The sequence below is a fragment of the Callithrix jacchus genome, chromosome 11 (genome assembly GCF_049354715.1).
Source record: "Callithrix jacchus isolate 240 chromosome 11, calJac240_pri, whole genome shotgun sequence".
NCBI classification, from domain to species: Eukaryota; Metazoa; Chordata; class Mammalia; order Primates; family Cebidae; genus Callithrix; species Callithrix jacchus.
The window spans coordinates 105,089,389-105,102,634 of NC_133512.1; the positions used below are offsets into that span (position 1 = coordinate 105,089,389).

At 44.0% G+C, this 13,246-nt stretch overlaps 1 long non-coding RNA gene and 1 gene segment (V, D, J or C); one reads left to right on the forward strand and one right to left on the reverse strand.

Annotated features, from left to right (window-relative positions):
- The first annotated feature begins 2,742 nt into the window (after nt 1–2,742).
- Nucleotides 2,743–7,562, forward strand: LOC144578431 (uncharacterized). Its single transcript, XR_013524197.1, has 2 exons — nt 2,743–3,010; nt 5,410–7,562. It is a non-coding gene; the product is annotated as an uncharacterized LOC144578431 (long non-coding RNA).
- A 4,563-nt stretch (nt 7,563–12,125) lies between these two features.
- Nucleotides 12,126–13,065, reverse strand: LOC103795023 (T cell receptor beta variable 2-like). The segment is given in 3 exon segments: nt 12,126–12,669; nt 12,760–12,838; nt 13,003–13,065. Coding segments are annotated over 3 exon segments (684 nt in total).
- Between the last annotated feature and the right edge of the window lie 181 nt (nt 13,066–13,246).

A 13,246-nucleotide genomic window follows, 5' to 3' on the forward strand; every position in this document is an offset into this window, starting at 1 on the left:
ATGTAGAGCTGCACTCAAGAGGCATCAGGCTCAGAGACTGATGATTTAACACATTGGGAATGAGGAGGGTTTATAATACTAATTTATAAAATTTGTAATAATATATAACATTAATTTATAATATTATGATAAATTAAACTATATTTAGAAATGTATGCCCCACGGAAAGGGCATGACTATGATGCTAACCAGCAACCAGGCACTGGCAGGGAGCTGAGGGAGCAGGAAAGGGATGAGCCACCCTCTGTCCCTGAAGTGGAGGGCATGGGGCTTGGCTGGGTTAGAGTTAACATACACGGGATGCTGAAAAAGAACAACACAAGGTGTGTGGAGCAAGGGAAAGGGAAGTCAGCTTGAACCTGATGTTGAGTACAGCCATGCTCTGGGTTGAGGTCCGGATGGCTCCTCATGGGCAAGATCCCTCTGGCCTGTCTCTCCTCTTACTCTTCATCCCTTCCCCAGGTCCCAGATCCCAGGTCCCCAGAGGTTTCACCTGAGCACAGCTCCTCCCTGTGGCCAAAGCAGCACTTGGCCACTCACCAACCCAGTGTCAGCATCCAGGCTCTTTCCACACCCCACAAAACTGAGCAGCAGGGATGGATTTGAAAGGCCAGGGGGGAATAAAGACGAAGGAGATAATGGCAACAACATAGAGAGCCAGCAGCCAGAACACCGGGCATCCACACACCTAGGACATTCTAATTTCTTATTCAACAGGAAGTGTCTATGTCTGAGTCTGTATAACATGGCAACACCTTATCTCTACCAAAATTACCAAAAATTAGCCAGATGTGGTGGTGCATGCCTGCAGTCCCAGTTACTCAGGAGACTAAGGTGGGACAATTGCTTGAGCCAGGGAAATCAAGGCTGTAGTGAGCCGTGATTGCATCACTGCACTCCAGACAGAGCAAGAAACCGCCCCTCCACCCGCCCAGTGAAGAACAAGTAAAGGAAAGGAAAAGAAACTGTCTATGTCTGGACCCCTAGTAATAAGCATAACAGACAGTATCCCAGCCCTCTGGAGCTTATGGACCAGTCTGACTTGTTCAACAATACTCCCTGAGCAATAGCTAGGAGACAGAAAAAATCACAACACTTTCATCCCCAGAATTCTATCTGAGTAGGGAAATTAAACATCCAGACAACAACTAGAGAATAAAATGCATCTCACAGGAAGTTTAAGAAATGTAATCAGTATGTCAGTGTTCAATCTCTTCATACATGTGATGCCATATTTCCTCATATATTAAGTCAACGGAACTGAAATGAAATGGCCTCCAAAGCCCTGCCATTTCTAAAATGTCAGAAACCACATCAGGTCAGTTCTGTGGAGAATTTTCCAACTAGGAACCAGCTGGATGACTTCCTATGGGTCATTTCTACTCCACTGCATAAGCTATTTATGCTTTGTGACCATTGAGTTATTGGCATGGCATCAATTTTCTCAAAATGTACTGTTATGCCAATATTGACTTTCCATGCTAGAACATTTGAAGATGCAAATGAACACAAATAGACACAAAAATTAAATGATTCATGCTTTCTACGTGACTGTTACCATCTATTTATTGATGTATTACATCAGTATTACCTTTTCGTGATGACAATTGTAATTGTCTAAGAAATCCTTTTTGTTTTTCTGGGCCAGGTCCTAAGTTGTGTATGCAGAGGGTTGGACTCCAGAAGGCCCAGCAGAGAACAAATTCTAGAAGGTCGAAGACATGGGCAGGGAAGGCAGAAGTTACCCAGGGCCGGAAAGCATTGGCATTCAGACCCAGTGACAGTGGAAAGTCATGGTGGGTACACTGTGATTCCCACTAAGACCCTGGAAAGGCCTGGAAAGGCCATGCGCTAGCAATGAGGACCACATGCTGTGGCTCTGTCAGAGGGAGGGCAAAGCTGAAATAGACCCTAGGAAGTCCTACATTCAACCCTCCCAGAAAAAAACAAAACAAAACAAAACCAAAACTATTTTCGGGAGATAACATAATCCAGAGCCTCAGGCTATGTCATCCACAATGCTTCACATAAACCCTTTCTAATCTTTCATGTAGAATATTTAGAAGTCTCCTAATCATTCATGCCACCCAAAAATCTATATTCTTTCTGATCCATATTACAACCAATGTTACTGTACCAAAATATCAGTTTCATCACGTTGTTTCACTTGGAAGAGGACCAATGGCTCATCACTGCTTAGAGATTTGTGTTCAAAGTCCTTTCCATGTCTCCCAATATCCCTGTCATCTCGCTGTTGCCTGCTCTTGAGGAGAATTTAAGATGACATTCATCAGAATTGAGAGGGATTCTTGCTGTCACCCTCCTTTTGAAGAGAAGGAGTGCACAAGCCCGTTTCCATCGACTTCTCCCCAGCACTGTCCAGTTTACCTATTGCCATGGAATTTCATGCTTCTGAAAATATTTCTCTTTTAAACAGAGTACTTACTGAGCAACAGAACTGTCTCTTGATCTTAGGAATATTTGCCTTCCCTTCTCCTTTATGCTTGTGCTCATCTATCATTTTTAGCAACATTGTGTTTTTTATTATAATGTTGTATAAAATATGTACCAATGTATGCAGTACAGAAAGTCAAGAAATGGCTTCCTCCATCAGTTAAGATCTTCAGCGCATGGGGCAGGCTCCTGTTTTGTTTGTGGCGCCCTAATGCTTTAATTTAATGTTTGTGGCTTTGTTGTGAAGCGCTGCTCTAGCTGATAATTCTGAGACTTCGCTGTGCATACGACAGAGGACTTCTCCACTGGGTGCACTGGCAGGCTGCACTACAGACTGAAACTCCATCAGAGGCCGTCAGGGAATGGAGACTGGAGCCTTGGGTGCAGGTGCACACACTGCCCCACAGCTTCCTGGCTGAGCCGGGAGGTTTGTGCACAGGGATGCAGTGACTCTGCAGGGCTGTGTCTTAACTGCTGGCACAGAAATACAGAGCAGAGTCACCAAGCTCCAGGGACTCGATGTGAAGATTTAAATGAGCTTTGTCTGGAGACTCAGGTGAGAAGCGATTTGGAACTGTTTCATTTAAAATGCGCTCCTTATTATTGTAGATAAACATTATCTTCAGAAGTTTCTTAGAGTCCTGCTTATACCAATACATAGCATCATGGCCCAGATTCTGTTCACATTTAAGGGACCCCTTCTTTCCCATCTGTGTGACCAGATACTTTGGAGTCTGGGAAACGGCTGAGTCCGAGGGACCTGCAAAGGAAAGAAGCAGAATTCAGGCGAATCCCAGGAGGTAGCCTGCTACCGTCATGGTGAAAAGGCTTAGGGACTCCAACAGGATCATGTCACCTGGGCCCAGCACTCACCTGCTCTCAGGAGGCAGAGGGCCACACAGCAGAGGAGCCTGCGGCCCATGGCAGAGTCAGGCAGAGCAGGCAAGGCCCAGGACAGGATTCAGGTCTGCAGTGGTGAGAAGACTAGGCTGTGGTTTCCACTGCCACTGAGAGGACTGTGCCAGTGAGGTCACAGCCTGTAATCCTTCCTCTATTCTCAGGGTCTCCTCTAGCATGGCTCCTCCTTTCCATGCCCTGCACTTGCTCCTTATAGGAGTGTTTGGAATTTTTGGGAATAGTTAAGAAGGTGGACTTGTGGCCTCCAGGATGTGTCTCTGACAGTCATTCCTGCCCTAGCAGCTTCCTCCCTCCCAACTCCTTACCCGGGATCTGACCACCTCCTCCCTTTATCTTCCTTTCAGACCCTTCTCTCAGAGTCAGGCTGGTTTTATTCTTTGGATCTTTTGCTTCCCCTTCCCAATAATGCAGGACATTGTTTTGCTCTCTTGAATCTTTGCTCACTTGAAGGTCTGATCAGTGGTCAGTGGTTTGGGATTTCACCTGAATACCAGCCAGTGCCACTTAACTCACATGATTGTGATGCTAGTTCACAGCAAACGCTGTTGAAGGGTCATTGTTGGGAGTGATCTGCAGCCCTGCTCCCTGTGATGCTCTTATCTGTCCAAGGGGCAGATCTATGAGGAAGCAGGAGGCTGCTAGACAATATGAAGTCACCGTGTGCTGAGAACGAACGGCAATGAAGGTAAACAACATGGCAGTCGGGGAAAACAAAAGTAGGTGATGGTACTGCCCTTGAGCTGTCCGCAGATAATCCTCCTCCCAAAGTTGACAGCCAAGCTTATTCCAGGGTGTCTCAACTTGGGCACTGCTGCCATGCTGGATCGGGCAATCGTTTGTTGTGGGGTTGCGGGGGGGCTGTCCTGTGCAGGTAGGATGCTTAGCGGCATCCTTGGGCACTATCTACCTGATTTCCATGTGACAACGAAAAATGCCTTTGCATTGCTGAACTGCCCCCTGTTGAGGACCACCGTCCCCTTTATTCTTGCCAATGGTGCTCCCCTCCTCTGCCAGCCATCATCCACTCCAGCCTCAGGGGGGGTAGCAGGGCCACCGCTCCTCCTGCTCTGGTCAGCAAGGCCCAGCACTCAGACCTCAGTGCCTCTGTCAGTGGCCCCAGGTCAGTAACTGCCAGGAGGAAAACCAGGGACCAGCACTGCCAGAAAGGCACTTCACACACACACACACACACACACACATGCACATGCAACCTTGGTAATATTGTCATCTATTGGTGAAATCCCTCCAAAGACAGACTCTGATGGTTCATTTGTGATTTGCTAAACACAGAACTTGCAGTAGGGATGGATGAGGCACTAAACAAAAGAAAAATGACCACCATCCTTCTTGGAACCTCAAGCATGCTTTATTTATTTGCAGTCATTGAATGGCTACTTAGTGCAAAGCATGAGTAAACAATATTCTCAGTCTCGTGATGCTTATAATCCAATAGGAGCCGAAAGTCATTCACACCTGTAGACTCAGAATATGAAATACATGCTACACGGAGGCCAAAAACATAGTTAGTATTTACGTTTAAATACTTTTCATAAAGCATCCCATTTCCTCATCTATGAAACAACGGGCAATTCTGTGAACATAACCAGGTACCCCCCTAGATGTGAGTCTTATTCAGTAACTACCTCATTGCACCACGCAGCTGATATGGGAAGCTTTTCCAAGAAGGAAAGAAAGGGATGGAGGGAAGATAGTGAAATGACAAGAGGCTACATACAAGTGATGATGATAACTATATAAAGATGTCACCATTCTTATAGAGTAGGCTTTAAATAAATATGTATCTCACTATCTTATGCAAGTGTTTTTAACAAATCAGACGGACAGGCTCTGGGAGAGGCACTGGAATGAAACTGATAGAAAGAAACTTGCCACACATGAGGCGGTGTTAGTTCTGGTTGTTCGTTTCATTTTTTACGGGAGACTTGGAAAGCAAAAGTGTTTTATTGTCCATCAAGAATTGCCCAAAGGATAGAAAGGAACAAATAAATTGATGACTCATGTCTTCTTTTCTGACAGGGCCCACTGTGCAGGAGAAGGGGAATCAGCTGTGGAAAGGAGAGAGTACAGAGGCTGGGATCCCTGGGAAGACCAGGCTTCCAACAGGAAGGCCAATGAGGGAAGAAAACATCATAATTTTATCATGAAGACAACTTAATCCACAAGAAGGTGGAGAGTTGTAGGGGCAAAGGGAACGAGGCAGAAGGCTGCAGAACACATGGAGCTGAATATCAGGATGTGTATTTGAACATGGGTCACATTTCTGGCAGCCCAAAATTTACATCCCATCTTATATTTGGGAAATTCCCCAAAGTTTGGATCTTAGCAGGAAAGGCAACTGTGTTGATATGTTTATAAGCAAAATCTTCCACCCCCTTCTAGAATCAAAATCTCCATGTCTGCCTCTTCCTTTTACACTTCTCATGAAAATACAACTATACCTGGCAGAGCGGTCTCCTTCCTGCAGCTCCCCGAGAACTCGTGGGAAAGCTGTGCTGTGTCCTCTGGTGGAATAGAATGGGTGAACAATCTCTTGCGCCCAATTATGTCAAATTTAGTTTCCTGAGCAGAGTCTAATGAAGATTTCATTTCATCTGATTCTGTCTGTCTCTTCTCTGATGCTCAAAACTGGGTTTCCAGGTCTGCAGGGGGACAAAGGCCATGGCTTCACTTCCATTCTTCCCAGCTGGCTGCTAGTTACTGGAGACTCTGACCCTGATTTAAAAAAAAAATTCTTTCATGCTGACAAAAATACAAAAGTCAACATGCATATCATCAGCTCATGGGATCATATCCTGCAGGTCAAACAGCAGCTACCAGTTTTCCAAATGAAATTCAAACCAAAGCCAGATAAGACACCCTGTTATAGGACATGAGTCCTTCAACTTTGCCAAGCATCAGTTCGTGTTATTTGCCTGTTTAGCTATTAAAATCTCACTTGTACACTTAAAATATTTACATGTATTATTTCTATTATTATATAAATTACAAATGCTTAATCTATAGTCATTTGTTAGCAACAATTAACACAAATTAAATGCAATGCCATGAAGCACAGATATTATTTATTAACAATAAAAAGGATTATATGTCGTCTTATTTTTGTTACCGAGAAGCTGTAGACTTTTTTTGTGAAGGTGGGAGTTTGAAAAGTCCAGGGGGACCCTGACTCTCCAACTCTTACTTTAGTCACCTAAATATTTCATACCGAGCATAGAAATGTGTGTTTCACGTAGTCTGGTTTTATGACTTTCAGTAGATTTGAAAATGGTTCATACTACAGAAAGTTAAGAAATTTAGATTCCAGCATACAGAAATATTCAGTACACTATTTTGTTCCATTCTAAGATAAACTGCAAAATTAACCTTCACAGGATGGCTAACGGTTTTCCTGTTAAACTGTTTGGCTAAACTTTCACTTCCAGGCAGCATGCTAGAATATGTAGAGTAGAGTGGGTAGATATTCTGAAGATCCCTCCTGCCGAATAACTAAAGCCTACATAAAATGTAACTTTGCTGTATTTTTGGAATTCCAAGAAGTAAGAGAAATTCCAAATGCTTTTTAAAAAGACAAAACAGGAGCCCACAGTGAAAAGAAAATGAAGAGTCTGTATCAGATGCGTATCCTTGAGGTCAGTCCACGCCACCTTCTTTTCTGTCTCCAAGTGTTTTGGCATCATCTTTTGACATCTGGACAAGTCTAGCTCCCATGGGTCTTGGTAGGCAGGGATAGATGTTGAAGATGGAAACTGGAAGGGAGTCTCATGATGCTATTTTGATAGAACCATTTGCTCAGACACAGAAGAGGGGTTTTCTATCCTTGGAAGCACTTGCTCCAAGAACTCAGAGGACCATCCAGAAGAGGAAAAAGAAAAAAAAAAAAAAAAAAAAAAACATTCTAGCTCAGTTCCTTCATCATTTAGAGTCAGGTATTCTTTGGTCTGATGAGCAGATTTCCCCTGGTAATTACTCTCTTGGCAAGATCTCTCGTGGAAGCCCTGATTTGTCAGGCTCACTACCCTGGTCCCAAGAAGTCATTTCATGGCAGGACTGAGTTGGAGCAGAGGCCCAGCATCCAGACCCTCGCTTATTCCTCTCAGGAAGGGGTCTTCCATGTGCATCTGATTGTGAGCTCTCCTCCTTCCCAGCTCAAACTCTCTGCCTCTCTCATCCCATGCAGCATCACATGCAACAAATCTGGCAGTCTAAGCTCTCTGCTAGGACAGAAACACCTGCACAGCAAGGCGAAATGAATAGTCTGTATGTAACCCCTCACATTTCAGCATTAACACAGCATCTACAAACCGCATTTTCTCCTGTTGTAAATAAATCCGATATTTCTTGTAACCGTCTCCCATTCAGAGCATTCTGTCCTTCCTGAGTTCTCTTCATCTCAGTAGAGTCACAGCTCCTCCTTGTGGCCGAAAGGTCAAACATGTCAAGACTAGTCCTATGGAGGAGCAAAGGCAGCAGGGCAGTAGAGGTCTTAGAAAGAGAGACATGCAAAGACTTCATGACCAAAACACCAAAAGCATTGGCAACAAAAGCCAAAATAGACAAATGGGACCTAATGAAACTCCACAGCTTCTGCACGGCAAAAGAAACAGTCATTAGAGTGAATCGGCAACCAACAGAATGGGGAAAAAAATTTGCAGTTTACCCATCTGACAAAGGGCTGATATCCAGAATTTACAAAGAACTCAAACAGATTTACAAGAAAAAAACAAACAAGCCCATTTAAAAATGGGCAAAGGATATAAACAGACACTTTTCAGAAAGACATACATGAGGCCAACAAACATATGAAAAAATGCTCATCATCACTGGTCATTAGAGAGATACAAATCAAAACCACATTGAGATACCATCTCACTCCAGTTAGAATGACAATCATTAAAAAATCTGGAGACAACAGATGCTGGAGAGGATGTGGAGAAATAGGAACACTTCTACACTGTTGGTGGGAGTGTAAATTAGTTCAACCATTGTGGAAGACAGTGTGGTGATTCCTCAAGGACCTAGAAATAGAAATTCCATTTGACCCAGCAATCCCATTACTGAGTATATATCCGAAGGACTATAAATTGTTCTACTATAAGGACACATGCACACGAATGTTCATTGCAGCACTGTTTACAATAGCAAAGACCTGGAATTAACCCAAATGCCCATCAATGATAGACTGGACTGGGAAAATGTGGCACATATACACCATGGAATATTATGCAGCAATCAAAAATGATGAGTTCGTGTCCTTTGTAGGGAAGGTGATGAATCTGAAGAACATCATTCTCAGCAAACTGACACAAGAACAGAAAATGAAATACTGCATATTCTCACTCATAGGCAGGTGATGAACAATGAGAACACATGGACACAGGGAAGGGAGCACTACACACTGGGATCTATTGGGGGGAATAGGGGAGGGACAGCGGGGGGCGGGGGAGCTGGGGAGGGATAGCATGGGGAGAAATGCCAAATGTGGGTGAAGGGGAGGAAGGCAGCAAAACACACTGCCACGTGTGTACCTATGCAACTATCTTGCATGTTCTGCACATGTACCCCAAAACCTAAAATGCAATTTAAAAAAAAGAAAGAAAGAGAGACATGCATGGGAAGGCAGAGGAATTCACTTCTTCCTCTCTTCAAGAGGCTTCATGTCCTTTGCAGGGACATGGATAAAGCTAGAAACCATCATTCTCAGCAAACTGACACAAACACCACATGTTCTCACTCATAAATGGGTGTTGAACAATGAGAACACATGGAAACAGGGAGGAGAACATTACACACTGGGGCCTGTCAGGTGGTGGGTGGGGGGCTAGGGGAGGAATAGCAGGGAGTGGGGGGGATTGGGGAGGGATGGCATTAGGAGAAATACCTAATGTAGATGGTGGGGTGATGGATGCAGCAAACCACCATGGCACGTGTATACCTGTGTAACAAACCTGCACGTTCTGCGCATGTACCTCAGAACTTAAAGTATAATTTTAAAAAAGAAAAAAAGAGGCTTCTACCTAAAATACAAACATACAAAATTGAACCTCACCTTTAATAAATGTAAAACTGGCTTTCAGAGTTAATAGATTGGTTTCTCCAGAACAATAGTCCCACTAAAAACAACTAGAAAAACTTAGCAAAATATAAAAGATACATGTTTGGAGGCACTTGGAGCTACTGAGGCAGTAAGAACTGAAGGGACTGGGATCTCAATGAGAAAGGAGAGACCTAACAGACTGCTTTTCCCTCAGTCACTTGCCAATTTTATATCGTTGGCTAAGGAGCTGAAAATAAAAAAGGGAAGACTGAGAGTGCAGCAGGCTTTGAGGAGCATCCACCACCTTTGTGGTCTGGAGAACTTTTACATTCAGTGACTACTGAATAGCAGAGGACCCTGGCAAAGAGCCCAGGCCTTGGTGCTGGGGATAGGAGCAGGAACCGACTGAAAATGAGCATGTAGGAACTTTCTAGGTGGGGAGGATAAAATGTTTTAGAGCTGGATCACAGTGATTGCTCTACAACTCCACAAATCTATCAAAATTCATTGAATTACATACCTGCAATGGGCAAATATTATATTATGTAATTTACACTTTGATTAAGCTGTTAAATTTCAGACATCTAGTTGGAACTTAAATGGCTGAGATCGATCCAGCTCAGTCATCAACTCAATTCAGGTGACCTGCCCCTGCTGCAATTCCCAGCAAAAGCAAAAGTGAATCATTTGGGGAAGATGATATCATTCAGAGCCTCCAATTTTCTCTATAGTTTTTATATACAACATCCAGCATTCGAATAAATTACTAGTTGTGTGAGAAAACAAAATTACATGCCCAGAAACCGAAAAGAGAAAACAGACAAAAGAAATAGACCCAAGCAGATTCAGATGTTAAAGTTGTCAAAAGCTAGCTTTAAAACGACGGAGGTTAATGCAGTCAACAAAATAAACTGCAAAACATAGAGCGTTAGCAGACAACTAGAAACTGTAGCGAGCTGTAAGTGGAAAGTCCAGAACTGAAATAGTAAAAATTCCTAAAATTTAGAATTCAATAGGTATGATTAAAGGAGGAATAGGGCTGGGCACAGTGGCTCACACCTGTAATCCCAGCACTTGGGGAGGCCGAGGCTGGTGGATCGTGAGTTCAAGATCAACATAGTTCAAGGCCAACATAGTGAAACCCCATCTCTACTAACAATACAAAAAATTAGCTGAGTGTGGTGGTGTGCATCTGTAATCCCACCTACTTGGGGGGCTGTGGCAGGAGAATCATGTGAACCCGGGACGCAGAGGTTGCACTAAGCTGAAATCACGCCACTGCACTCCACCTCAGGCGACAGACAGTGCCAGACTCTATCTCAAAAGAAAAAATACAGCTGAAAAGACTAGATAAACTGGAAGATAGGTCAGATAAAAATATCCATACTGAATCAGAGAAACAAAAAGCAGATAAAATACAAAAAAATATATATTAATTGCTCTGTCCTTATACAAAGGTGACTGGCTATCAAACTAGGCCCTTCTAGGAGGCCCAAGACTAATGCCAATGCCCTTATCCACTACTTCGCATTCTCCAGTGGTTGAGGATTGCCCCAGAGGACATCCATTCCCTCACACTTTTGGCCATGCAGGCCACCAATGTGTCCCACGCTTCAGCAACAGGGTACTTTGGGAACACATGACCACATTGAAGGTGAGGTGCAGTAACTATGGGGTAGGTCAATGTCTGCATGGAACTGTTCATCATAGCCGTGGCTGGAATCAAAAGTGGAATCATTTCCACCAGAGAGTATGAGGTGATGATAGAGACATCTGATGCAGCCCCCTCTCACATTACTTCCGTTAAATCCAAGTAGTCAGGTCTTCAAGGTGGTGGTCAGCTGCAATCTGTACAAATACAGGACGTTTTGAGCAATAAGCTAGAGTCCTTTTTGTCCAAGGCAAAGTTGTATGGGAACACATGTTGGTCAATCAGTCATCCTTTAAGACTTCATAGCAGTGGCGCTGGCATAAAAATAAGTGAATAAATGAATCCAGGTGTTTATAAACAACACGATCTGCTCACATCTTTTTTCTACCATGCATTGCTTGAGCTTATCCTGGCATATTATGAGGAATCCATTGTTATTCTTTTGAAGTCTTCCCTCCACCTTCCCTGCTCCAACTCTTCAGTAACACTGCAAACTTAAATGAAGCTCAAGAAGTTAATCTGGCTGCCTCATGTTAAGTTGTAAGTGATAAATTCATTCCTGCCTCTGCCTCTAGATGCCTCTTGACTTTTGCAGCTGAATTCTGCTCCTGCACTGCCTGGCTTAATTCAGGAGACTCTCATGCTTGTCTAGAACTCTGTTGACCTTGAAATGGTGTGAAATGTGGTCCCAATCTTAAGCTCCATGTCTGCTGCTCTCTTAACTTGCTATTTTGTGAGCTAGGATCATTAGCCCAAATGCATCACACCAGGTTGACAGGGTCATCAGATGGTTCTGCCATTGACCACATGCTGAGCAAGACTCATTGATATTGAGGCCAGCGTCCCGAGCCCCTTCTCCTGAAAATTTCCATGGGGACCCTCTATATTCTCATGGAAATATCTGAACTCCGGCTCAGTAATCAACTTACCATCCTATGAGTTAAAATATGTTTTCCTAAACAACTAACAACAAAAAAATACTGATAACAATGGCAAAAAGGGAATAACGAGAAGACGTAGGTTACTTGGTGGTGACAATTTGCCCACATTCAGAGCCCACAGTCACACCCTGTAGTATCTGTAAAACTTCTGCAAATCCTGCAGTATCTACCCATTCCTGCCCAAGATATCTTTGGTAATTTAATTTCAGATATCTGTCTATTTGGAGATGGCTGCAAGAACAAACCCAACCAGAGACTTCCTTTATTAGGCAGGAAGTGGGTGCTGGCGGCTGGGAGGGAGGCAGGTCTGTGAGGGTTTGTGTACAGGCTAGAGGTGTCTTTGCAAGGCTGTGGCTCGCTGCTGGCACAGAAGTACGTGGCTGAGTCCTCCAGCTTTGTGGACTGAATCTTCAGAGTAAAATTTGATCCATCAGGCCTTTTAACTGAGAATCGATCATCGAATATTTCTGACTTCTCTGAGATGTTATCATTATAGAAGTAAACCAGAAACTCGACTTTCTTCCCCAAAATTTGTCTGTACCAAAAGAAGTTTAAGTGGTTAGGGATGGGGACACACCACAAGATCACTTCCTGTCCCATCCATGTGACCTGATGGCTGGGAGTCTGGGTGACTTCAGGTTCTGTGTATCCTGTAGGAAAAGAAAGAAGATTAAGAGAATGGTTTAGAGCTGTCTTAGGTAAGTTCAAAGTAAGAATTCCCTAGAGTCCTAAAGATCGACCTGCTTTCAAGAGACTAAAAATTGCCCAGCATAGGAGCCAGGTATCCATGGCAGGATCACAGCAGGAATGAGGCCCCTCCTAGCTCAGACATCTGGTCATGTGGAAGAAAGGAGGGGTATTTTGAGCTCCCACGATCCCACAGGCAAGGTCTGGCAGAGTTACCGGTGTCTGTGGCAACACCCACCACCCCTGGAGCACCCTCTATAGGAGGGAGGAGGGAGCCTTTGCATTGGTGCAGAAACCTGACAATAGAGGGCCCTGCTCAGCCCCTGGGGTCTGATGGTGTGTGCAGGACTGAGGGCCATTACTAGGAGCAATGTTGGAAAATATGGGGCTCAGCAAAGGTAACCCTGAGCACAAAGTCCGGCTCAGAAATTCCAGGAGGTCTTCTTCTCTTATTACCTGCTGTGAGCAACAATGCAGGTAAAACAGACTCTACAGCCGATAATGGATGCCAAGAAAACTTGGCATTAGGATTAAAGAGAC